At 47.6% G+C, this 25,220-nt stretch overlaps 3 protein-coding genes and 2 long non-coding RNA genes across 6 annotated transcripts; 1 reads left to right on the plus strand and 4 right to left on the minus strand.

The window, feature by feature from the left end:
• Window positions 1-2,234: 2,234 nt before the first annotated feature.
• On the plus strand, window positions 2,235-13,366 carry pcm1 (pericentriolar material 1). 2 transcript variants are annotated; one of them, XM_037250774.1, is made up of 39 exons: window positions 2,235-2,401; window positions 3,119-3,230; window positions 3,352-3,588; window positions 3,662-3,994; window positions 4,358-4,528; window positions 4,610-4,729; window positions 4,801-4,990; window positions 5,100-5,209; window positions 5,326-5,599; window positions 5,664-5,799; window positions 5,991-6,194; window positions 6,306-6,457; window positions 6,531-6,748; window positions 6,819-6,967; window positions 7,046-7,175; window positions 7,255-7,431; window positions 7,508-7,683; window positions 7,765-7,959; window positions 8,043-8,286; window positions 8,353-8,498; window positions 8,564-8,637; window positions 8,761-8,950; window positions 9,029-9,363; window positions 9,454-9,609; window positions 9,758-9,814; window positions 9,977-10,149; window positions 10,216-10,347; window positions 10,429-10,534; window positions 10,604-10,729; window positions 10,806-10,906; window positions 10,978-11,112; window positions 11,206-11,463; window positions 11,533-11,653; window positions 11,803-11,999; window positions 12,047-12,107; window positions 12,417-12,622; window positions 12,707-12,802; window positions 12,865-12,980; window positions 13,051-13,366. In XM_037250774.1, the coding sequence occupies exons 2-39, from the start codon at window positions 3,135-3,137 to the stop codon at window positions 13,058-13,060; spliced, it is 6,108 nt and encodes a 2,035-aa protein (XP_037106669.1). In that variant the 5' UTR covers window positions 2,235-2,401; window positions 3,119-3,134; the 3' UTR covers window positions 13,061-13,366. The 2 variants fall into 2 exon arrangements, with proteins under 2 accessions (XP_037106669.1, XP_037106668.1); XM_037250773.1 differs by having other exon boundaries at window positions 10,809-10,906; window positions 11,803-12,035; window positions 12,068-12,107.
• On the minus strand, window positions 2,273-3,905 carry LOC119122508. The gene is made up of 2 exons (XR_005097902.1): window positions 3,795-3,905; window positions 2,273-3,715 (listed from the first exon to the last, which is right to left on the minus strand). It is a non-coding gene; the product is annotated as an uncharacterized LOC119122508 (long non-coding RNA).
• Window positions 13,099-17,481, minus strand: asah1b (N-acylsphingosine amidohydrolase (acid ceramidase) 1b). Its single transcript, XM_037250775.1, has 14 exons — window positions 17,322-17,481; window positions 17,193-17,239; window positions 16,642-16,732; window positions 16,473-16,559; window positions 16,323-16,401; window positions 16,155-16,229; window positions 16,012-16,057; window positions 15,778-15,922; window positions 15,654-15,708; window positions 15,475-15,556; window positions 15,150-15,281; window positions 13,909-14,032; window positions 13,579-13,635; window positions 13,099-13,502 (listed from the first exon to the last, which is right to left on the minus strand). The coding sequence occupies exons 1-14, from the start codon at window positions 17,388-17,390 to the stop codon at window positions 13,413-13,415; spliced, it is 1,179 nt and encodes a 392-aa protein (XP_037106670.1). The 5' UTR covers window positions 17,391-17,481; the 3' UTR covers window positions 13,099-13,412.
• Window positions 17,482-18,010: 529 nt separating this feature from the next.
• frg1 (FSHD region gene 1) lies at window positions 18,011-20,285 on the minus strand. The gene is made up of 9 exons (XM_037250785.1): window positions 20,154-20,285; window positions 19,730-19,797; window positions 19,514-19,636; window positions 19,323-19,380; window positions 19,133-19,247; window positions 18,939-19,043; window positions 18,778-18,869; window positions 18,232-18,342; window positions 18,011-18,145 (listed from the first exon to the last, which is right to left on the minus strand). The coding sequence occupies exons 1-9, from the start codon at window positions 20,207-20,209 to the stop codon at window positions 18,109-18,111; spliced, it is 765 nt and encodes a 254-aa protein (XP_037106680.1). The 5' UTR covers window positions 20,210-20,285; the 3' UTR covers window positions 18,011-18,108.
• A 1,297-nt stretch (window positions 20,286-21,582) lies between these two features.
• On the minus strand, window positions 21,583-24,616 carry LOC119123517. Its single transcript, XR_005098094.1, has 2 exons — window positions 24,262-24,616; window positions 21,583-22,215 (listed from the first exon to the last, which is right to left on the minus strand). It is a non-coding gene; the product is annotated as an uncharacterized LOC119123517 (long non-coding RNA).
• Window positions 24,617-25,220: the final 604 nt, after the last annotated feature.

The raw sequence follows: 25,220 nt of genomic DNA on the forward strand, positions 1-25,220 counted from the left end.
AGAGGATAAAGAATAGTGAGCACACTGTTGATGTTTTCTGCCGACAGCGGCACAATTGTGTTCAGGTATGTGTTGCTTAAAAGGAAGCACCATCATCAGATGCTAATTGTGAACCCATCAGCCAATATTAGCATTTCCCATTGGATGGTAGCATTGAGGCAGTTTAGGCGATGTTTTGCTAAAAGAAGCTGAAGCACACGGAGAACGCCCACGCGAGCACCGGGAGAGCATGCGCGCTAAGATTTGAATGCAGATCAACAGTGCGAGGCACAACTGCTAACCACTTGCACACCGTTTCAAAACTATTTCCAACGACATTATCGAGTGGCATTAATCTCCTGCCACATGCTCCAGCGCGCACACACACAAAAGCAAACACACTGCTTACCTGCATGCTGACATCATGCCATTCTTCAGAGTCCTGGAGTGGGGGGTCAAGGTGGGATGGCATTGGGGGCATTGGTGGTGGTGGTGGGGGGACTGGTATGATTGTGCTAGTACCCCCCCACCACTAACACAATCTCCACAACCTTTACAAGATTATCAGACGCTGTCCCTGTTGTCGCTAATCTCGGCCTGCAGCAGAGGTACTCTGCAGGTAGCGCCATTCTGACGTCACGCCGCCAATCCAACCGACAAGCTGTCCAACCGCAAACATGGCCGCTGCAAATCCCTCGTGTGCGCACGCACACACACACGCGCACACACACGTTTGCGTGCGTGTTTTTGAGAGTGCGTTATAATGCACACGTTTAAATTTGCATATTTTTGAGTGCGTATTTTTGTGTGCATGTGCCATTGTGTTTGTTTGCATGTTGTGTTTTCTTTATTTGCCATTTAGTTGGTGAAGAAAAACCTTGAGAGACTTTTGCAAACAAACTTTGGCTTTGAAGAAACTCAATTGTGGGACACACATACACAAACACACATTGTCTATGCGTCCAGATCAGCAAAATGTCTGCCTCTTAGACAGCATCCAAAGTATTGAGATTAATGCTCCCTGCAGGTATTTGTGTCCCTATTTAAAGCCGACATCGATCCGTGCGTCCCTGAAACTTTGTGAAAGTACCTCACCAGCATTTAGGCAACACACACGCACAAACACACACACTTTGGAGAGTGGAGAATAAGTGCTGTGGTTTGCAGATTTGGTAGATATGGTCTTATTAAGGTTGCAAAGGCCCTTCTATAATTGCTTCGCAGGCCAAGTACAGTTAATGGATATTTTGAGGGCTTTCCCAGACTCAAAAACTCACCAATTCTTTTATCTACATAGTCAGTTGCTCAGTGCTTCTGATCGAATTTGAGCCAGCTCTTGAAGGTCATGAGTGATGTAATGACAGGTGATGAAACACTGCGACTGTATCACGTTCCACTTTGTTAAGATCACACCATTCCTTCCTTATCGATGCTGATATGCTAATAGAGGTTGCTAATTGCTCCACCAAGGCTAATTGGCTATGCGGCTTATTGATGTGCAGCATTGGCAAACTGCCGCCAAAACTGCTGATTTGGCTTTTCCCATGTAAATTCTGAACAAACTACATCAGAAACAATTTACATGTTGGTGCACTTTTTGCTTATCAGTGAAATGTAAAGGTAATGCGTATGCTTATAGGATTTGTTTTGGATTAGCAGTGCTTATTTGTATGTGCAAATAACATACAGAGCAAGTAACACAATACAAGTAGCATTAAAAATAGTACGTTTATTTAAATGGATTTAAAATCAAACTCAAACTATAGATAGGTTGATTATTGTACAAAAAGAATGTTCGAGAAGAAATACTATATTTTGTTATCATAATAATATGCAGGAAAAACTCAATGAAAAAAACAAATTTAGCCAGAATTATTAACAAATTAGGGAAAAGTCATTTTCATTCAAATACTTTCTAAAAAACTACATTTTCTCCATTTTGAGAAGTCTTTGTAAAGACACATGACAAATTTATTGAAATTTCTTCGACGATTCCTTTGGGTTACTCGTTTGTACTGTACCTTTAAGGGTTTTGCGACATTTCTTTTGTCGCAGTTTTGTGACGTCGCATAAAACTGCAATACATCCACGGACTTATACACTCAAATAAGTCCATGAGTGTAGAGAGCTCGGTTAACGTGGCAACAAGATGAGGTAAAATGCTGAAAATGGTCAAATTAGCCATCGTCGGTTTGGCGTTACATTTTCCCCGAGGCGGCACTGTGCCTTTAAAACTAGTCGCGCCATCCTTGTCGCACTTTGATGACGACATATTGCTTTTCGGACAGTGTGGTTCAGCAAGACATCCCAAACAATTGGTTTATTTACACCAAGCAAACTCCGTAGAAGCGGAAAAAACACGTGATTGACAGCATAGGCATTTTCCCCATGGATCCAACGAAGCACAACTTCTAAAGCTACGGTAATTATTATATGAATTCACTTTGATCAAACGAGTTAGCTAACAGTTTACTCACACGCTAAGTACCCGAAAACAGTGCGAATTCGTTTGCTATTTTGGATTATTTGTACCGTACTTGGTCAGGTGGCTTTAGTTTACCTGGATTATAGTTTTGGGAGATAGTTGGCGTTGCCTAATGGCAAGATGCTAACAGTAGCATTAGCCAGGTAACCACCCTCACACACATTTCATTCGCACACAAGTGACGCCATTAGCCTTTACAGCCATTTATTATAATATTACTTAGCACAAACTTTGTTTTCGTGAGGTGAGACCGATGCTCGACGACTCAGAAGCTACATAACGAGGGTCGTGGGGACGTTGCCATGGTGATTCCCGGGGCTCGGAACCACTTCAAAGTTGCGCACCCCCTCCCGCGAGATAACATGTCCGCATTTCCAGCAGTAGTTTTTCGGCCTTTCATCGTTCGTGGCGGTTCGCTTTGACAGCGTGTAGGTTGGCTCTTTCTCGCGTTCCCTTTTATGACGCTCAAGTGACGCCTTTCAGAGCCGTTTTAACGCCTGCCTAACTGCAAGCGGGTCAACTTGGAGAAAGCGAGTCATGTAGCTCGGCCCGTGTGAAAACGTCGAGGGGGGTGGCAGTTAAACACTGAAGGTGGTTGGAGCCAAACCAAACTTAATCAATGTCATTCTTGAGCATTTTTGTTGTTGTTTTCAGCTAAGTGGGTGGTAACATGGCAACCGGAGGCGCTCCTTTGGATGACAGCGCGGACGAGCTGCACAACTGGAGCGTCACCAACGCTAGCTTGGAGGACCGACTCAACAACATGGTAAACCCACACTAAATAAGTAAAAACTACATTTGACACATCAGAAGCACAATTGTACACATTTGTGTACCTTGCAGACATTTGTTGTTGTTAATATCGATGATTGCTCGTGACATTTCAGGACTGGAGTGGGACACAGCAGAAGAAGCCAAACCGCTCATCAGAGAAAAATAAAAGAAAGCTGTCAGCTTCCTTGGTGGCAGAAAGCCGCCTAACCAACGACATTTCGCCCAATTCCACCCTGTGGGGCGTGCGCCGCAAGACCGTGCACGTCAAATACACCAGCCAACGCTCCGTCCCGGACCAGGCGGAGCTGGACAAGATCCACCAGAGGATCAATTTCTCTGACTTGGATGAGGTGAACATGATTACATTCATGTCGTTGCAATGCAGGTGATGACTTTTAACTTCTTCAAAATTCTTCATCACAGAGCATCGGTAGCGACTCCCAGGGCCGCGCGACAGCCGCCAACAACCAGCGGCAGCTAATGGCGGAGAATAAGAAACCTTACAACTTGGTCCCGCTGCACGTCAACACCAACAAGAGCAAGGAGCTGCTCCTACCCGCCACCTCTGCTCCTTCCACTCCCGCCGCCGCCGTCGTCAAGGTAACCAGCAAGCAGAGTCCAGCAGCGAGGGATGACTTCAGCTCCGGGGCTACCCCCAAGGAAACGGCAACGAGGCCACTGCGTGGCAGCGCTGATAGATCGGCAGCGACGGCAGCACGCTCGGACGGCGAGGAAGGAGAAGTTGTCAGCAGCTTGGTATGACTTGTTTCGCCGCATCAGCATTTTTGGTTATTTTTTCAATTGGAAGTAAATTCCTGTATTTATGTGAAGGGATAGAAATGAAAGCATTTTTTAAAATCGAATCAATACATTTGAATTTACAGCCCTCGTGATCATGTGTATTTGAGAATATGATTAAGCATCACGACTGAGAGAAGAAAGTAGGATGAAAGTGAGGCAGGACTGTATTTAGGGCAGTTTATAAATACGCCACTCTGGTTGCCTGCTGCAGTTCGTTCTTCTCCTCGTGACTGCGACCCGCTCTGGCCACCAAGGTTTTCGCTCCGTCTCACTCTTTTACCTTTCTAACACCATTCCCCCCGAAATGTTGTCGTGCAGCTGGTAAGCAAGCTGATGCAGATCCGCGAGTACATTTGTAAGGCCAGCTCCATGCGCGACGACCTGGTGGAGAGGAACGATGTGCCGGCCAACGTGGAGCGCCTCTCTCATCTCATCGAGCACCTCAAGGAGCAGGAGAAGTCCTACCTGCGCTTCCTGCAGAAAATGCTGGTGGGTCTTCTGCTTTGTTTGGCCAAGTAGCTTTTCGTCTGTGGAGAACCTGGGCAAGCGTCGCCTCTGCTGATGCCACAGGCTCGGGAGAACGAGGAGGAGGACGGTAGGACGCAGGATTCTGCTGTGGGCTCCGGCTCCTTGGGGGAGAGCGCCTCACTCAACGTCGACGTGAGGTCTTCAGATGCTTCGAACGCACCAGTACGCCTCCTCGCAAATACTCCTCAGGGTTGGTGTGTCGGATTTGTTGGGAAATACGAACGTCGTTGCAGGGCGAATGGGCCGACCCGTCCATGCGAGACCTGAAGGAAGAACTGGAGAACTTTCGCAAGCAGCACGAGCTGCTGAAGAAGATGCTGGAGCAGCAGGATCAGCTCAGGGCCCTGCAAGGCCGCCAGGAGGCTCTGCTGGCCATGCAGCACAGTGCCGAGCGGGCGCTCACAGTCATCGAGGATGCGGCAGGTGAGACTCGGACCACAAGCAGGATTGTTATTTTCACTGCAATAGCGCCCCCTAGCGGCCCGCCTCTACATATGGCAGAATGTTGGATTTTTGTTGTCGTGTCTTTGAGTGGTTACAGAAACCACAGGCAGCGTGTCGGGGCTGAGCATCACATCGGAGCTCAACGACGAGCTCAACGATTTGATCCAGCGCTTCCACAACCAACTGCAAGACTCTCAGGTACGTCAGGTCATAAGCGTGCGTGCGTGCGCGCGTGCACGCGACGACTCGTGCCTTGGCTGACTTGGGAGTCTTTGCGTGTTTGAAATGGAATTGTTCATATTGTCCCACCACAGAGCAAGTCGGTGCCGGACAACCGACGTCAGGCAGAGAGCCTCTCCCTCTCCAGAGAAGTCAGCTGGTCCCGGGGCCCCCCGGCCTTTGGCCCCCCTGAGCACAGGCCTGTACTCCACTCGGCCTCCGGGCCCCACGGTGGCCTTGACGGCGGGGCGACGGCCGCCAGCGCCAAACTCACCAAGCTCCAGGAGCTCCAAGACAAAAAGGAAACCATGGACAAGATCTTACACGAACTGCACTCCCTCAGAGACCAGACGCTCAACAACAACTATTGTAAGAAATGAGCATTTCAGGTGATTTAAGCCGCTTTAGCTATGCACATTTTTTTCTTTTTCAGGTGGAGCGTTGTCAACGCGGCGCAGTTTGAGCACAGGCGGCTCGTCAGATTGCTCAAATGCAGTCGCGGCAGCCGCTTCCTTTCAACCCTTGCTCCCGCAACACGCAGACGCTGCCAACTCCACAGACAAACTCAGGTAACCACAAAAACACAGTTAGTAGGGTTTTTTTCCCCCCAAAACTACACGAAAGCCAAATGATTTATTCAAATAAAATATTTGTCATCAAATGCTTGGTCACTTGTTGCAAAGCCATTCCATATTTGCCTTCCATTTGACCTTTAGTTAAATTAGATTTTTTTTTGGTCTTTCATCTTGCCCACAAATAGGAAGCTGAAAGAGGTCCACAAGCGCCTTAACGAGCTTCGGGAATTAGTGCAGTACTTTCAGCAGACGTCAGACATGATGGTGGACGCGGTGAACGAAAATGTCAAGGAGGACGAGGAAGACGAAGAGGAGACGGAGGACGGCTCCATGCTGGAGGCCATGTTTGACTATGAGCAAGACAATCGCCAGCCCCCCGCCAACATCAGGTGCGCGCAGATCCGTCGTGGCTTTGTGTCTCACGGGAGGGATGCTTTTGTAGTCACCCGACTCGAATGTCACACGCGTGTGAAATTTCAACCCTTGCCTGGTGCGCTTAGGAACTCGCAGCGCAGTGGCAACTGGGGCGACTTGAACAGCGTCGCCAACCGCTGCGCCGTCTCAAGCAGCACCGGCGCAAACAATCGCGACACGGAGATCAACAACCGCTCGGCGGGCAACCTTCGCAGCTTTAATATCCCCTCAGCCATTGGTACACACATGCACACACTTGAGCCACTTTTCACACTGTATTTGACCCGGTTTTGGCTCCTCCACCCCTGCAGAGTGCCAGTACAACCGTGACACGGCCTACAATTGGGTGAAGGATGAGGACGGTCTCAATAATGAAGGCGACGGCGCCGGCGCCCACCCCGAAGGAACCTCTGGCTCCAGGTCAGGCAGCAGCCTGGCCAGCGAGGCGGGCTTCTCCCAGGGGCTTCATCAGCAGAAAGCCAAGCAGAAGCTACGCCAGCTCCAGGACCTTGTCGCCATGGTCCAGGTGGTAATATTAACAATGTCCACTTTCACAAAAATGTCTTTGTATTTTGACAGTGTTAGTCTCTTGCGTCCAGAGCGACGACACAGACGCCACCACGGCCAATGAGGAGGAAAGTTTGCACCAACAGCAGAATAACACGAGAGTGAGTGCGGGGGGCCCACCAGTTGCCGGACCCCAACAGGATCCCTGTGGATCAGACGTGGCTTTCTACAGCAAGGCCAGGTATGTCAATTGGTCAAAGTCATCCCCCGCACACCTCCGCTTTTCTTACTTGCCTCTCTTGACGTGACTCAACAACAGGGAGAAGATCTACAAAGAGAAGCTCCGTCAACAGAAGCAGGCGCTCAAGCAGCTCCACAAGGAGCGGCAGATGCTCGGCGAGATCCAGGACAAGATCCAGGACCTCCAGTTGACGTGTCCAGACTTGCAGGTACCTTTCCTCAAATGTAGTGTTATTGCTGACAGACATGATCACATTTCAGAATATGGCGTCTTGTTTGTTTTTCCAGTCATCACTGTCCAGCCAAGTGAGCGAGCAGAGTTTAGTTTGGAAGATCCCGGCCGCAGCTTCCACGCCGGCCGTCGCGCAGCCTTCCTCCTCCTCGGCGGCGGCGGCCAGAAGCAGCCCGGCCGTGCTCAATCCCACCGCTCCCGAAGCTGCTGCCGCTTCAGTCCCCGACAATGAGGTAGCAACAGGCACAAAACCCGCTCCAGGTGGAAAGAACCTTTCAAGCCGAGTTGCCCTTCTTGTTGCGTCGCCAGCAGCTCTGGTCAGAGATGCGTCGCCACCAGGTGGCGCGGGAGGACCTGCGGCAGCGGCGCAAGCAACTGGAGTCCCTGATGGCCGAGCATCAGAGGCGCCGCGGCCTCGCCGACTCCCCCTGCGGGACCGAGGAGCAGGCGGGTCCCTCCCAGCTCGCCGAAAGCCGCGATGAAAGGTATCGAGCCCATCGCAGACGTCAAGAAATGGAACTCCATGAAAAGAGCTCAGATTTGTTTGCCGGTGTTGGCGTTGTCAGAACGATGGCCACCTGGGGCTCCACTCCCTGCAACCTGGACCAAGACGAGGACGGCGACTTTGGCTCCGAGCACAGCGGCGAGGAAGAGGACAGCTCCGAGAGCTGCTCTGTCGACGACGGCCGTGTCTTCCCTAGCGGCGGCGGCGGCGGCGGCATGATCCAACCCATCTACACCAAGATGAAGAACCAAGAATGGTCAGTCCAGAGTCTATCACGATATTTTCTTTTTCTCTGCGTCGTAGCGTAAAGGTTCAACTTCTGTTGCTCTCCTTCGACAGTAACCCGAAGCCTTCGGCATCCTTTTCCTGCGGGTCCAAGCAGCAACAGCCAGCGCCGCCACCCAGAGGCTCCGACCAATCCGCGAGCCAGCCTGCGAGCGCCAGACGTCAGGAGAACCTCTGCTGGGCCTCTGCGCTCTCGGCGACCGAGGGCTCCTCCAATTGGCAGGAGCAGATCGGCCAGCTGCAGAGGCAGCTGGACTTCAGCACCAACATGTGTCAGACGCTGCTGCAGGACCAGCAGGTTGCCGCTCACCTCGGGTCACGCGCGAAACGTTGAAGAAATTGCAACGCAATGTGTCTTCCCAAGATGCTGTCGTACATGCTGCAGAGCTTGATGACGGGCTCGTACGGCGCGTTGCCCAACAACCCCGCGTCGCCGCAGGTCCACCTGCTCCTGCACCAGCTCAACCAGTGCTACACGCAGCTGGCCTGGCAGCAAACCAATGTGCAAAGGTAATGAGAAATTGTCCGTCACCACGGAGCGTGGCTTCACACGTTGCCCGTCCGCACTCCTCCAGACTGAAGCAGGTGCTGAACGAGCTCCTGCAGCAGCCACATCAAATACGACAGCAGGCTTCCCCGTCGGCCGCAGGTTAGCGCACGTCATTTTTATTTTGAAAGACAAAAATACGTTTCATTTGCAAATGGAAAATGGAAGTGAGACCGGTAAATTGTCTTCGATTTGGTATTCAATTTCCCAATTTTCTTTTTCCAGGATTTGGCCCGTTTTCTCTCTTCCCCGCCCCCATGAGCGACTTCCCTCAAGGTGCGGCAAGGGCCGCCACCCACGCGAGTCCCAACCAGCAGAAGCAGCACGTGGACCCCAACACCTCCATCAAAACAGAGTACATGAGTTTCCCTCCTCCGCTCCAGCGCTCGCCTCTTAACGCGACTCCCGACAGACGGTAGGGCTCGCCGATTCTGGTACGGCCGCGTTGCGGTTCATTCCGCGCTCTTCATTGCGTCACCTAACTTCCTTTTAGAGCCACGGGCTGGAGCAACAACAACAACAACCACCCCGTCCCAAACAATGCCGTGCCATATCAGCCGCCTCCAACAGGAGAACGGGCCACTTCCTTCTCTTCTCTCTTTTTCTCCCCGCCGCCACCGCCGCCGCAGCAGTGGCGCCACAGCCCCTGGACCGAGTGCGAGCGGGAGTCGGAGGCGAGTTTCAGCAGCTTGCCCGACGACCGCGCCGATCCCACCACCGTCACCAAGACCTTTAAAAGCGGACGCAAGGCCTCGGCCCAGGCCAACCTGGCCTCCCGCAGCAAAAGCCGGCGCAGGCGCGGCAAAGGAGCCCACAAGAACAATGGAGGTACAATGTTTCAATCATTTTGTGAGGGATGGTCCGCAAAAACATCCAGCAAACATTGTGCCGCTCTTCCTTTGCTTCCCACCACTCCAGGTCTGGAGAGCGACAGCCTGAGCAGCACAGCCGACTTGGACCAAGAGAGGGCAGCGTCGGCTCGTCGCAAGGACCAGCATCTGTTGGACAAACTCACGCAGGAGAAACTGAACAGCAAAAAGACGCCGGGCAACAGACCAAACGACATCTCCTCTGGTACGACAAAAAAAAGCGCTTGTCGGCCCCTCTGCTTTCGCTTGCTTGTTTGGCCACGACTCTTTTCACGGCTTGCGTTTCTTTTGAAGACGTTCTTTGTGCATTTGTCACGTTCGCCTTTCATTGTGTTCATTTATCCTACTGACAGCCTATGCTTGGAGAACACCCTTCCTCTCTAACAGAATTGCATGCACAGAAGCTGCAGGTAAAGTCGCCACGCATGACTTTTTTTTTTTGCTTGCCCACCACCACACCAGCCCCACCTCACCCACGCATACGCACGGCCCACACGCGACCGACCCGCACTGTCTTCGCCGGTGTTAGCGACCGGAGCTCTGAGACAAAAATCTTCCCGCTGTCCCGGCAGACGCCAGCAGCGACCTCTCCTTGTTCGAGGCGCTGAGGGAGACCATCTACTCTGAGGTGGCCACGCTGATATCCCACAACGAGTCGCGGCCTCACTTCCTCATTGAGCTCTTTCACGAGCTGCAGTTGCTCAACACGGACTACCTGCGGCAGAGGGCGCTCTATTCCCTGCAGGTGAGCACACCTACCCGTAAGCGAGTCATGTAAGGGGGAATCTATTGGTTTGGCTGGCTCCTGCAGGACTTAGTGAGCAGGCACCTGGCAGAGAAAAGCGCCTCCCAGGAGATGTCCCCCCTGGGTGCAGCGTCTTGGGCCACCGGCGGCTCTCAGTCTGAACTGACGCCCAGCGAGAGCTCCACCATCAGCGACGCGGTAAAAGTCTCCTTCTCTTGCCGCCTCGCTTTATTTTGTGCTGGGCGATGGCTTCAACATGAGTCGATTCTGTATATTTAGGAAGTGGCGGAGAAGACCTCGAGGAAGCGAGACGACATGGAGTCGGTGGGGAATGACAGCACCTTGTCTTCGACCAACCTGGATCCGTTTTCCAAGGACGATCTGGGTACGCCCTCCCGCCCGCCCGCAATGGCCGACCGAACAAGCAAAACAATGTTCGGGTTTGACCGCACAGGCAACACGGTCATCCACTTGGACAAAGCTTTGGCCAGGATGCGCCAGTACGAGCGCATGAAGCAGAAAGCCGACTCGGACCTCTCCAATGTTGAAGCCTCCGCCGCTGCTGCCGAAGCCACGGACGGTACGCACGGCCTCCGACGCCATCATCGTTGATCTTTAGAGTTGCTCTTGAAAATGTTTCTGCTCCCGTTTGTGAGCAGAAGGTGCCTCTGGTGACGTGCACGCGCCTCAGATCGACACCACCAAGCTCAATCGTCAAATCAAGGACATCATGAGCGCGGTCATTCCCTTCCTTAAGGTAGCACCGGCAGACTTTGCAAGCTGAATGTCAAAGGTGCACTCGTGAAGAGCCGGTGGCTCCTTGCGTAGGACAACATGCACGAGGTGTGGACGCTGCGGCTGGTGACGATCCTGCGCCGCAAGGTCCTGGAGCTCACGCGGCAGAAGGACGAGAGCAAGGAGTTTGTGCGCTTCTTCCACCGGCAGCTCGGCGGCATCCTGCAGGTAACGCGCTTTCAATTTGTTGCCGTGACGAACAGGGCAGAACTGTCGTGTTTAATGTTTGTTTTTTTTCTTTTTTTCCTGTCCTTTCTCTAGCATTCCCTCAGTCGCTTCCTGGGCCAAACCCTGAAGGACTGCGGCGAGGACCTCCTGGTGGAGGTCTCGGACATCCTCTTCAACGAACTGGCCTTTTTCCGACTCATGCAGGACTTGGACAGCGGCATTGCCGCCGTCTCCACGGAAAGCAGGCCACAGACGGAACAAGCTGAGCAAACTGATTCCCCGAATCAGGAAAGCACAGCGCTCCAGGTTAACGCGTCAGCCTCTTCCGATGAAGACAAGGTCTGCGAATCGGTTTGTGACAGTCACACGACGTCACTTTCCCACCCAACCGAGCGCCACTTTGAACTTTCTCCATCGTAGGATAAAGATGACAGCGAGCAAGAGGTTCTCCCTCCTCCCCCTCCTTCTCCCCCTGATGATACCAAAAACTGCAATGACGAAGATGACGAGGCCGATGGGCATACGATGCCGCTATCCATCTGTGAGTGGAAACCGGCTGAAATATTCCAACACTTTTGGTAGCAGGAAGGTTACTGTCCCATCATGGTCAGACAATGTTTGGGTGAAAATGAAGTTTAAAATGATCTCTCCAGTCCTTGTCAGCTGTTAACTCTGCAATGTCTTGCGGAGGTCTTTCAATAGCCGAGAGCCAAGCCCTGAACAACTACGGCAGCGGCGAGGATGAGAACGACGCCGACGACGACGAGCAAGAGCCTGAGGAGTTTGAGGCCGCGCCCGCCGACGTGGAGACGTCCCTGCAGGCCGCGCCCGCCGACGTGGAGACGTCCCTGCAGGCCGCGCCAGAGGGCTCGCCTGAGCCAGAGGTGGCTTTCCAACATTTTGTCGACACCATATCAGGCTGTGTGTAACCTGCGCTTGCATCTTTACGCAGGATGAAACCAAAGAAACTGACTTGAAACCAGCCAACGCCAACGGTGGGTGTGCCGCCGTAAACTTCTTTCTTCCCCACTAGTTGGCATTTATTCTTCTACTTCTTGTAATACATCATTCCTGGTAACATGTAATGATTTTGAAGTAATTTAAGACTTTTTTTTTTTTAATGTTGTTGACAAAAAATGGTGTCCTTTTGAAACTGAACGTATTGCTGTTGTGTAAACACTGGATAATCCATTCTATCGCAACACGTGTTGTAATATTTCACAACGAAGCTGCCTCGGACGTTTATATTCGTCACGCGCCCATTAGCGCATCTTTCAGTTTGCATCCTTTCTCCCACCTAACAGAGTGCAGCGAGCTGGCAGATTTCGCTTCGACTGAAGAAGAACCCGCTGAGGCGGTAAGTCACAACTGCGATGAAGAGGAGGATGCAGTCGGCGCCGCCGCTGCAGCCGGGGAAAGCATCAGAAGCTCTCAAGTCCACACGGCCCTGAAAGACTCAAACGCCACCGGCACCCCCGACACCGAATCCCCCGTCATGATCAATGTCGACGTAAGTACGAAGAAATGCTTCGTGGAAACATCTCACGACAGCAGACATCAATTAACTGGACTAACTCTGGTCATTGTTCTGCAGGAAACCGTCTCCGGCAACAGCAGCCAGAGGACGTCGGACGAGGACGACTTTGTGCGGGTGGACGAGCTTCCTTTGCAGCTGCCCGTCACCAGCCAGGTAAAAGCGGCAAAAGGTGACAAATGCAAACGGAGCCGTTTGACGGACGGCTTGACCGACAGGAGGAGCTGCAGAGGAGGATCGTGGACGAGCAGCGGACAAACGACCTACGCATGGAAATCATTGCCGATGCGGAACCGGTGCTGGTGGGGAATGATGACCCACCTGAAGGAACCAGGTTAGATTTTCATATGAGGTGTAGTGAAAAGTACAGAATTGTAATTTTTCTTGTTTTTGGCGTTTTTCAGGATCTTTTGAATAAGTCGTGATGTCCCCCATCTTCCGCTGCACTCATGTAGGTTTCGCACCATCTTCAATTCATTAATTTTAATGATACTTTAACAAATACTGTAGTTCTATAAGCTGTACTGCACACACATGAGTTGGTCATTTTGATTTTAGTGAATCAATGAAGTTTGTGTGTCGGGTGTGGGGAGGGTTGGGTTACAAGTCAACACTGCTGACAAGTTCAAATGCCTAATTGGCTTTCTGTTTGTGTTGTTCTGTAAATGGACTTTCCATGTCAGGACTGTTACGTTTTAAATAAAATGTTGGGTGTTTTAATAAAGGCTGACGTTATTTTTTCCCTCGTAGTCGCTGGTGGGTTGGTTCACCAGGGCATGCAGGGGCTGGGGCAGTCGCGAATGTACGACTCCAGCGTGCCCGACGACGCTTGCATCAGCGTGGTGTATGTCGTCAACTGCCGGGTGTCGAGAACAAAAAATCAGAATGGCAAATTTGAGACACGATCAAAATTCTATGATGTCACCACTCACCTTGTTGAGTACGGGCTTAGTGGACAGGACATCGTACAGCGTCTTCAGGGACACGTTCTGTCAAAACAAAGTCACAAGACTTGTAACTATTGCAATGTACAAGGGGGAAAAAAAAGAAGGGCAATTGTATTGAGGAAAAGTCAGTTTAAAAAAGTCTGCTATGTCTTTAAATTTGTAGTTTAAACCTAATGAGGAAAATCTTACTTAAAATTTGGTAAAGGGGAAAATAAAAAGGTCAACATTATTTTTGTAACGTAAAATGACGTCCAAATTTGGAAGTGAAAAGTCGCTATTTCCCACAAATAAGGCAAGAAACGTCGTTTTCCTCACAGCTTGCGACGTTTGGTTCATGCACTTGACGGCGGGTGTCCGGCGGTCGTCCAGGAACAGCGGCTCCTTCCAGTGGTCGTAGTTGGTTTCCAAAACGAACCAGCGGCCCAGCTTTAGATCGATCCTAAAAAGCAAAGCGAGGCACAGAAAAAAGAAAAAAAGCATGACACACTGGGGGTGGATTTTTTTTAGTCAATCAGTTGACAAACGCTCCGTCGGTCATGCGATTCGTGCTGTCATTCGTTGCGCAATCAATTGTTTTAAGAGCAACAACACAAGTTCAAGTTTTTGTTCATCTCCACCGAACAAATAAAGTTGTTCAAAAATAATTTTAAAGTCCCCTCCGTAATAGACCACTTGGCGTCCTACGTCATCACAAGCGGCGCGAAATCGATTGGAACGAAACGACGCCAGACGTACGTCGTATTGATAAGTAAGGTGTTTTCTTCTCTTTTTAATACGTTTTTGAATAATATAAAACAATATCAAGACGACTAGCTGTTATGTACACTGATGTGCGAGGAAAAGTTGATCATTTTTCTCAATTCCAAGAGAAGCGGACATTTCAAACACCGAAGGACACAGACTTCAACGAGGACGTTTCCAGAACTTCTTCCACAGCTGGTAAGTCACCTTTTTGTTAAATTTACTTTCTGACTTCCAATGTTGGGTAAGGAATTGTGAAATAGCATTGAATTAGCATCGTTAGCATTAGCGCTAGTGCGTCCGAAAACACCTCAGCAACTTCCCCAATTTGACGCGATCCTCACTTCCCGTTGATGTCACTAATTAAACTTATTTTCTGTCTTCAATTGTTGGGTAAGGAATTGTGAAATAACTTTAGCATTAATGCTTGTGCGTCCGAAAACTTCCCCAATTTGACGCGATTCTCACTTCCCGTTGATGTTACTAAGTTTGCTGTGAAGTCGCAGTTCTTTCTTTCGACGATAGCCCAAGCAGGGCTACAGTAAATACATTTCTAGGTTTCGACACTAAATACAAATTAACATCGGGCCGCTTCAAGTCATTATTTAACACGTATAAGGGGGCTTGTCTTCAAGAGTTAAGTTGGACATTTTCAGGAGGAAAATGTAAATAATACAAAAAAGTGCAAATCTGCCATAAATAAAGTAGCATTTGTCAAGAATTAAGTTGTAATTTTCCCCTCAAAAATATATATAAAATATCAAAAGTCAAACAAATGCAAGCAAGTCATTTCTAAAAGATGGCGTGACTCTTACTCAAGGATGTCCAGACTTGTGAGTCTGGATCTGGTGATGATGCAACCTTGCCCCGTGCTGTTTCCTCCCAGGATGAAGTAGGCGGGAGCCAGAAGCTTCGTCTGAGCCAGCTCAAACTTGGCCTGCTCGTAGCTACATCGCAATCAGAGGAAATAACACGACAGTCATCTTTGAAAATGGCTAAAATAGTCCTAAAATTTCACTTCAAACTAGTTTGTGTTTTGACTTTGTCTAGATCGACTGATGATAGACGTGTCTACAAAATTGCGAAGTAAAACTAGCTTAAGAAATTTAATTCGTCCAGATGAAAAAAACCTTAAAATACCTGGTTGCGTTTTCCAGTACGGAACGAGTAAGGAAGCTCATCCAGAAACCGTCTCGCTTTCCAAGGATCCACTCCAGGATGCCTACTCGACTCGAGAACGAAGCGTTCGTGTCAAAATCGTGCGAAATGAAAACAAATTCTCCGGAAAATATTAGACTCCTACGAGAAAAGCGACTGACCGATATATCCTCCATCCAGACTAAAGCGTTCATTCATGGTGAGGGTGAACGTTTTCTAAGAAAGGAGACGACATATGATCAGATTGATAGTTGATATCAAAAGTCGGCGTGTAGATGAATTTACAGGCTTGATGCCAGTCAGCATGCCCACGTAACCGGCAAAGTTGGTTGATTTGAAAACGGTGCAGTTGTTCCTCTTGAAGTCCACGTTGATTACGATAGATTTGAGCTGCTCACTCATGACCCAAGACTTGTTCTTCACGTCCCATCTGACACACACACACACGCACACATCCATTACTCCATCGAAATGTCGCCACCCCCCCAAAAAAATGTAAAATGGCAGCAGCGCTCTTACCCCATAAACAAACCAAAATCCAGGTTGCGACCATGCAAGAGGTTTCCTATAAACACAAAAATTAATTTGATTTATAGATTTTTGTAAATATAATTTGTCCATCGCAGGACTAAAAAAAAAGTTTGATTTAGGAGCTGACTGACCTTTTGCGTCCTCCGCAACCACTGAGGTGCAAACGGTAAACACCTCGTAAAAGATGTTAAACAGGACCACCTCGCCTACAAAAAATTAATAATTACAAAGAAATGGCAGAAATAAACAATTGGCCTATTAAGTGTACCTAATAAAGTGACCCGGGAGTGAGCGCTTACCGAGAGGAACTCCCGACGCGGCTGCTATTCCTTTCATTTCGTCACCAAACGGGTACGGGAGCGTGTTGGCAACTATAGGCTGCAGTGCGATACAAAAACGGATTCATATGATAAAAGAAATCATTAAAAAAAAAAAGATAAGTGACTCACCAGAGTGAGGTCCACCAGCTCGATGAGCTTCCCGCCGGGAACAAAAGCGTTGGCCAAGTCTCGCACGGCCTGAATCATGCTCACCAACTTGCATCACAATAAGAAATGTGAGACAGACAAAAATAACAACAATAATACTAACGATAATAATAATGATGAAAATATACACCTCCGCCTTTTTGTCGGTGATCACAGCTGTCCATCTGTCCTTTGGCGGCAAGTCCAGGTCCACAGTGTACCAGCTCACAGCGCCTCGAAACCTACATTTCAATTGGGATTTAACATCAGTTTTTAATATTTGAATAATTCACAATAAATAATTCATTATTGTACTTTGACATCAAATGATTTTTCTGCTATAGATTTTTTTTTTTTTTTTTTTAGAATCCAAGTGACATTGCTAAATTAAATTAAAGATGTCCAAAATGCCCTCAGGCGCAGTCTGAAATTAACAGTTGCACGTAATTTCTTTTGCTCTCTCTCTTCAAATCATTTTGTGTTGACTCAATAGTAAAACATTAACTTCTGGTAGCCTTAGAATACTCTAAATTGTTTATACACTCGATTGTAAATCCCATTTTCATTACATTTTCCATTTCTAGTTTGCATAAAAATAAGAGCAAATTTGAAACTGTGCACAACGAGGTGGACTTGAACGCACCATGGCCCAACCACAAAACACAAGCAAGACAAAAACATTAGCACGCTAATTTGACTTACGTGGGCCCACTCGGCGGATACATTCCCGTTCGACAGTCTTCTGTATACTGCAATTAAATACATACGCGGAATGACAAGATCATTTGACACGGTTTCTTCACACGCCCTCAATGAGACAATGTAACTTACCGGCGGTACAAACTGTGACGACGTAACTGCGCTTAAAGCAGCTAAAATCACCAAAAGATAGCGGGCCATTTTGCACAATACAAAATGTTTTGAAATGACTCGAGAGGACTGCTACTGTTTTCCTTGTCAGACGAAGCCGACTTATGTTCCATCGTGGGGCGGGGGGAAACTCGGAAGTCTATAAATGTTAATTAATGATTTTGTTACTCAAAGTGACGGGGAAAGGCGGTTGTATTTTGTTTTGACAGGAATACATACATGTTGAAATCTATTAGTTTATGAATTCAACTGGTATTTTTGAGTAAAATAGAGTAGATATTATAAAAAAAAAAAACCTTCAATGGTTTCTTCCATGCGGAAGTGTTTGGTGAAGTTGCTTTGTTTTCGGTTGCGACATGTGACTAAAACACTCCCACACTGGTTAATCGTTATCATTTGTTTAAATAGCGGTGACCAAAATCCTAAATTGTTTTGGCTACAGGAGCAGATAGGTATAGATAGATAGATAGGTATTAATTAAAACTTACATCTCCCTCTACATACAGTTAGTAAACCAAGCATGAAACAAGTTTTCTAGGCTATTAAAATAATCTGAATTTAAAATTGAAATGAATATTTAGACCTGTACACACACGCACACACCTTTGATCAAAATGTGATCTATGAAAAAGCCATTCCTCTAAAAGAGATATATTTGCAGTAGATACTTTTTAATGTTTCTAAATTATGAACGATACACAAATGGAAACATTTATTGGGGAAAAAAACAACAAGACAATAAAACAGTTCACTTGCAGTATCGATCCGCTTTCATTTTGCTCCTCCTGTAATGATAAAAATATGCCATTATCATGACACGCATCACAAATACAAGTGAATGAAGCGACGTTTGTGTTTGTTTGGGTGGTACCTGTCGAGCAAAGCCTCGTGAAACTTCCCGTCTACTCTGGCTTTCTTCAATAAGGCCGGCTCCTCCTCGTTCAGCCGCAGGCGACGGTCCTGGAAACTTTGAAACTTCTTCCTGTCAAATCAGATTTTCATGTAAAAAAAATAAATAAATCATTGCAAAAATTTTGAAAGTTGCCCATTTTCCATCATAACAAACAAATGACGACACACTATTTACAGCATTTAATACAAAACCACAGAGGATTTATTTGATGACTCTCTGGTATAATGAAATGCTATCAGCTTGGAATGAAATGTATCCTTAGTTGTAGTCTGCAAAGTGTTTGTGTGGACTTAACAGTGAAGCAAAGTAATGAGCAGAAGGAGAAAGGTGCTGACATGCACAGCAGTGAATCCAAGTCTTAGTCAGACGCAAATTAACAGGCCGTGTCGAGTCAGCTGACCAGCAAGTAAAAGAGGAATTTGGACCGGGATACAGTTGGACCTGAAACAGCGCTTGTAAAACCAAACTATAAAAACACACTTAGTGAATGTCCACTGTACTTACACGTAACTGAGCTCGCAGGACTTGACGTTGCCTCTGTCCTCGTCGGCGATGTCATCTTTCGGTTTCGCGTCTCGCTCCGCGGACGAACGGATCTGCAATCGCGCAGACGCTCGTTACATTGTCGTGAGGGTTGCGATGGAAGGACAATGATCGCGCCTCACTTTCAGCATCTCGCCGTCGCCCGCCGTCTTGCTGGTGGCCTCGATGTCGCCGCTCTCGCTGTATGCGATGAAGCAGCTGTTGGCCGCCAGGAGCGCCGTCCTACCCTGATCCAAAAGGAAACGAAACCGTATTATGTTGACGGCAGCTCTCGCAAGGCTAAGCTACACTTAGCCAGTTTGTTGTTGTTAGCTACCTCTTGAAAAACGGGCTCCCACTGTTCCCGGGATCCGATGGCATCGGCTCGGCCCACCACCAGGTTGTCCGCGTTGAGGCCCAGGTACTTCCCGTAGCCCGACTTCAAGGCTATCCTTGAACCAGCCAACGACAAAGAATGAGGATTTCGTTTATCATCCGTCAGAGTAGCTTTGCGAGATTTGCGGCACCTGTTATCGGAGAGTTTGACCGCAGTGAACTGTTCAGGGGGGTCCGGTCCTTCGTCCTCTGAAACGAAACCCATAAACATGAATTTTTCTTGGCTTGTTGGTGCCCTGTTACTAACCTAAACAGCAGCACTAAATGAGGCTCTATCTCCGAATCAGTTTGTGCGTCGACTTAACCAAAACTGCTGTCTCACCTGGGTGCGGTGCGCCGACCGTGAAAAGCCCCGTGTCCAACGCATGGATGTACGAATTGTTATGCATCTCGATGGCCACCGTACCCACGATGTCGCCAAAACGGCGGACGGCCCACCAATTGCCTGTTGACAGGGAATTTCCAGTTATTAAAATACGATTGCATGCGACACATCAGTACTGAGGAAGAATAACAAACAAGCAGAACTCGCACAGACCGACAACATCTGGTTTGGATTCGTCATCTTCTGCCTTTCGCTTCTTACTTTTGTCCTTCTTCTTTTTCCTGTGGAAAAAAAATTGGAATTGTTTATCACAAAACAAGAAAAAAAATCATAGCCGTCCTAAAAATTAACCAAGACTAAGTCGATTTTAATCGTGCATCCCTAATTATCAATGCTGAATGCATCAAATTCAATTTGTCATCACGGTCACGTTTTAGCACGTTTATCACTGTTTGGCATGCTCACTGAATGTTCAGAGGATTTCCAGTGACATGTAAAACATGCTAAATAAATATTGTTTATCCTACTGGCTTCAACTTTAACCCTGTTAGCAATTAGCACAAATCGCTAAAGCCATTTCGAATTCGTAACTTTGAGCCAGCTCGCTCTATTCTTCACCAGCGATTTCTTGACTTACTTATTTTGTCCCTTCAGAACCAATTTGGTCGATTTAACACGGGAATACTCAGCCATCGCGTAAGAAATGAGAAAATTAGCAAAGTAGCAAGCTAGCACGGGTACGTAGGCGGAAACGGAAGTTTGAGAACAACTACGGCGGCCGCGGAGGCACAGTCAATTTCGATATTGACTTTTTTTTTTAAGCGTCAATATTGCAATTTATAGTAATACAATAGTAAGTTAGGATAACTTGCTGTGTTGCCATTATCACTTTATCTATTTATGATTATTAAGTATAATGTATAGTCAATATAATTTATCTTTTTCTTTTTCTCCCTCCACATTGCCTACAATCATGTTTACATTGCGCCCACTGTCAGAAAACTCTTTTTTTTGTAGCAGACAAGTTTGTTAAAAAAGCACATAGATGGTGAATACAATCTACTTCATGCCACCAATGACCCTGTTTTGTTTGCCTTATAAATCCTCACATTTCCAATCTTTCAATGAGAATCTCAACCATGGTTGATTTTATATCTCTCTCTCTAATAATTAAACGTACATCAAACTCGCTTTGAAACATTTCAGTACAGTTGATAATCCCGTCTTTTTTTTTTGTTCATGTCAAATGTCAAAATGGGATTTACTATAGCATGCAGCAGCACATCACAGGTGTAAATCCTCTTCTGTAAGCTCCTTTCTTCCAATAAGCAGCAGGGCAACTTGTCCTCCACAATGACGGCATGCACCACGCTCCATTTGCCGAGGCAAAGCTCCGCGAAGCAGAGCAATAGTGAGCTCCACTCCGCCGTGAAAACCATCAAGGTTGACCTCCATGTTACAATCTAAGAGCGAATTTTTATTTCAACAAAACAAAAGTGACGTGAAGAAAGTTCTCAATACAGCAGAGAATAATGTTAATAATCTACAGCAATCCCCGCAGGGGGGTGGTACTAATTAAATTCCTACAAAGCTCATTACGGTAATTAGCTCGCATTTTGTCACCCGTTAATGGGTTCAATTACTTTACACAAATACTGACTCACATTTTCACATGATTCTCACGTAGAAGGAGAGGTGAGCCAGGCTAATAGCCATGTTAATAATACACTTGAATAATGTTAATAGGAAGGGCTAATAAAAGTCTTTCTCATGAGATGGAGCTGAATTTTAGTGAGAGTAGTCAATATTGTGTAAAGCTACTTTGTTGCAATGACACATCAATCCATTTTCTCAATCAATTACAGGACACGTTCACCAAAATTTAATGAGTTAGGGTGTTGAATACAACTAATTCATTTTTATGGGGCGGGGGGAATCAAACGCAGTGCTTCTTGACTGTGAAGCAGACATGCTAACCACTCCCCACCCAGCACGTGACTCCTGAACAATTTGTAGTTGCGCAGGCTACCACGAGGTGGCAGTATGGACACATTTGCCAATGTGGCGTTTTAAGAGCAAGCTACAGTAGGCAGACTTGCTTCCTTTTTCCTTTTTTTTACAAAGTCATCTAAATCCTTAATGGCAGTAAGTCATTTTAAATGCAACACACAAACTTCCCTTATTAAGACACATTCGTGGTTTAAAGGCAACATATTCTATAAAATGGACTTTTTAATTGCTTGTGTACAAATCGTTTTAGTCTCTGAGGCCGTCCACCAATCAGGTGTTAAATTCACCTATTAAAATCAATTAATGAATTAAATGAAATCTTTTGGGGGTTTGCGAGGTGCCTATTTCATTAAATGGGTCTTTGAGCAAACCATTCAGAATTTTGCCGGATTGTGACATTACATGCCGGCTTGGTTTGTTGTTTTCATCTGCATGACACAGACAGAACCCCCCCCCCCCCGTAAAAGGCTAATTTTGTTGACTTGCTGCCATCAAAAAGCCTTGATGAGAAAAGCGTGAATAATTGAAAAAGGCTTCAGTGTATTTTTAAACTGCTTTTTCCATCCATAATGCAGACACTTGAATCCCAGTGACACTGACACGCTGCTGCTGCTGCTCATCATCATCTTCATCATCATCATCATCAGCGTCGTCATCATCATGATCACCGACAGCCATCTGGTCGAAAACTGCGCCGACACAAACAAGTACGTAGACAGACGAGCGCACGATCAGCGTTTAGGACTAGCATAACACGAGGTGCTCAAAGCTATTTGCATAACCCAGATGAGTCCTTGTGGTCGTACGTATAGTTTGTAAAACAAAATAGTCCCAGCTAGCGTTTTCCAATTCCTGTTGCTACTCCCAAACACAGCATGTGACAATGCAAACACAAAGAGGCGTCCCGCTTGTCAGAAGTGATATGAACAACAAGGCCAGCCAACCACGTTGAACATTTAACGTGGTCGGCGGTTGCCTCGTAAAAAAGCAAATGAGCGAAAATGGCCGTTTGAGGATTCCTAGCGCGCCGGCTAATCGACCCGGCTCAAAGAACAGTTGGAAAATAATTAGGCGCTAATTAAAGTCCAAAGCCGAGACGATTAATGTTCCTTGTTGTTCATCGTCAATTTTGCCAAATTCGGGGAAAGAAGAAATCCAGTTAATGTGGTTGTAAACAATACGAGAGCACTCGAGAGGGACAGACGGAAAGAGCGAGCGAGACGGAGTGTAGAGACCTCTGCCGAGGCTCAAAGGTTTGTCAAACCAATCACTCACCGGATTGATCAAAAATCCATCGCCAATTAATGCCTGGAAGCAGGCATTCCTGCTTAATTACTGACTACCCAACCGGCTTACTGACAAAGTGACCAAGGATACGTCGCCATCAACTGGTGAGTCTTTGTCATTACATATATATATTTCTTTTATAGAAGCTCCAATTTTAAATGTGAGCTGGCCGAGACTCTCCCCAAGGCTTTTTGTGCACTGTCCTTTCTTTTTTTTGTTTTGTTTATACTCTTCTGTGTATGCCCTTGGTCACGCGTTTACACGTTAAACGAGAGTCAGATTGATAACGACGACTTTGAAGCCAGACTCATGGTCGTTTGAGGCGACCATTCGTCCTGAGCCATCGCGGACAAATCAATGGAAGGCCGCCGGCGTCGCTTGTGAATATTCCCACCACGTCCGTAGTTGCGGTAACCTGTCGGGACCTTGCCCAAAGGACGCCCGCGGGGGCCACCGAGCGGCCAATCGCGTCACGGCCCACGAGGGTCGCCGGCAATTACGATGCGAGGCACTTGCAGCCGCCGGATGAAGAAGGAAAATATTTAATGACGAGTTGCATGAATTTGAAAAAGAACCAAATGTTTGTCAGTTTGTTACCCAGCAGGAACTTGCACTTTGCCGGCTTCCGTGCTAAGAGCAGGCGTCATCAAAATTTGAGCATCTTTGTCGCACGAGCGAGCGAGTCTCCCCCCCCGACGGCGTGCGCGATCAAAACAGATGGGCGACATGATTGGCGGCGTCGTGTTAATTAATGTCACGACTGTTAACGGCCGCGCTGCACCAGCGCCTCTCCTCAAGGTTGACTCGCGCCGTATTTTTGCCCGGGTTGCTTGTTTACCCGCCAGTTTTTTTTACTGCGCCGTAACTCTTTGTTTATTAGCATATACACAGCGTCGATAAAAAAGTGCGTCGGCGGAGTGATGAAAATGATGGCTTGTGCCCTCCGTTGCGCTCTCTGTCGCACCGCCGAGCTGGGCTGAATCTCTCCAGAAAATCTCAAATGGATGCCTGCCCCCATCTGCGTTTGAGTAAATACACACCACCAGTCTCTGTTTGTTTGTTATTGCCGTGATGTTGAAATTAGTTCATGGGGAAGTAGAGGTTGGGACGAACGAACGAACAAACGACACGAGCAAACAGTTTGGTTTAATCATGTTAAGTTTGGTCGTGAGACTTTCAACAACTGTTGCGACTTCACCGCTTTTAAAGTACACTTGGACTTTTTTTTTTTCTTGAGCGGCTGAGCTGCAACGTGATCATCAGCGCTTCGGAGGAAAGTAAGTCTGACATTTTGTGAAGTAATCCTCTCGACGGAGCGCCCGTAAAGCTGACTGCCGTGGGATTTAAGACGACTCAAAGTAATGCTCTGCATTCCCCGCATATTCTTACGTAACGCTCCCGTGTTAAGAAAAAAAAACCTCCCTTTGTTATGTCGTCCTTGTGCTCACCTGACTGAGCGTTTTCACGCCTGGGATGACACGACCTGTCGAACGGTATGTTCGTGGCTCAGTCAGGTTGATTTCCCTGGAGAAGAGGCGCGAGGGAACCCGCAAAACACAGGTGACAAATTCAAGTTGGGCCGGGCTAATGAATGCGGAGGTGTTGAATGCTTGCTCAGGAATGAGAAACGCCTGAAAAGGCAAGAAAGAGAATCAACCTCGGGGTTGTAGATCGGCAAATAGGAGGCGCAGCAAATGAAGCGATAAGTTCTTGAACGATCGAGCCGCATGCGAAATGTTGCGGCGGTTCACAACAGAGCATTTCCTGAAGCTATTTGTTTGGAAAAAAAATTGGTTCCACATTATACAGCAAATCCTCCGCGGTCGAAGATTGTAAAGACTCGACGGCGAGAATTTGGCTGGCTGAACTTTTGGCACATTGATGAACGAAACAAAGCGACTGAATGAAGAAACCATACAACTTTAGAACCGCTCACTTCACTAAAACTTGCTAACTTGGCGACCAGCGAACTGACCACATCATATTTTGGCTAACCGACTGATCGAGCGATCCATCCGCGTCCACGAAACGTCGCCACACGCAAGCTTGTCGCCGTGTAATGAAGTGTCCACTGAGTGGATTTACAAGCAAGGTGTGCACTAAAGTGTTCACTTCAATGTTCCTCTTGGCGAAGGCGACGTTCCCTCCCTGAGCGTGATGGATGCCTCGGCCCAAGACGCAAATTACGCCAATCGTTCATCTCGTCCGACGTGACGCTGAAGCGCGTTGCATTGTAATTGAGAAAGCGTTTCAACAGCTGTTGACTGGCGGTCGGACATTAGTGAAGGGCAAAGAGCCGTGCCTCCCTTAGCTAGCGCCGCTAACGTGTCTGTTAAGTCACGCTAGTTTTCAGAAAAGGAAATTTCAAGATGATTTATTGGAAATCAAATGAGTGGATACTATAAAA

This window comes from Syngnathus acus, chromosome 1, assembly GCF_901709675.1.
Source record: "Syngnathus acus chromosome 1, fSynAcu1.2, whole genome shotgun sequence".
NCBI lineage: Eukaryota > Metazoa > Chordata > Actinopteri > Syngnathiformes > Syngnathidae > Syngnathus > Syngnathus acus.

What these genes read in the sequence shown, in the direction of transcription:
- frg1 (XM_037250785.1), bottom strand. Translation starts at nt 20,209, where the DNA reads ATGGCTGAGTATTCCCGTGTTAAATCGACCAAATTGGTTCTGAAGGGA. An exon ending in GTCAAACTCTCCGATAACAG is followed by an intron (nt 19,248 to 19,322) that starts GTGCCGCAAATC and finishes GGCTGGTTCAAG; the next exon opens with GATAGCCTTGAAGTCGGGCT. An exon ending in CACGAGGCTTTGCTCGACAG is followed by an intron (nt 18,146 to 18,231) that starts GTACCACCCAAA and finishes TTATCATTACAG; the next exon opens with GAGGAGCAAAATGAAAGCGG.
- asah1b (XM_037250775.1), bottom strand. Translation starts at nt 17,390, where the DNA reads ATGGCCCGCTATCTTTTGGTGATTTTAGCTGCTTTAAGCGCAGTTACG. An exon ending in CGCGTCGGGAGTTCCTCTCG is followed by an intron (nt 16,230 to 16,322) that starts GTAAGCGCTCAC and finishes AATTTTTTGTAG; the next exon opens with GCGAGGTGGTCCTGTTTAAC. An exon ending in CTAAGCCCGTACTCAACAAG is followed by an intron (nt 13,503 to 13,578) that starts GTGAGTGGTGAC and finishes GACACCCGGCAG; the next exon opens with TTGACGACATACACCACGCT.
- pcm1 (XM_037250773.1), top strand. Translation starts at nt 3,135, where the DNA reads ATGGCAACCGGAGGCGCTCCTTTGGATGACAGCGCGGACGAGCTGCAC. An exon ending in AGGACCGACTCAACAACATG is followed by an intron (nt 3,231 to 3,351) that starts GTAAACCCACAC and finishes GTGACATTTCAG; the next exon opens with GACTGGAGTGGGACACAGCA. An exon ending in TTGTCGCCATGGTCCAGGTG is followed by an intron (nt 6,749 to 6,818) that starts GTAATATTAACA and finishes TCTTGCGTCCAG; the next exon opens with AGCGACGACACAGACGCCAC.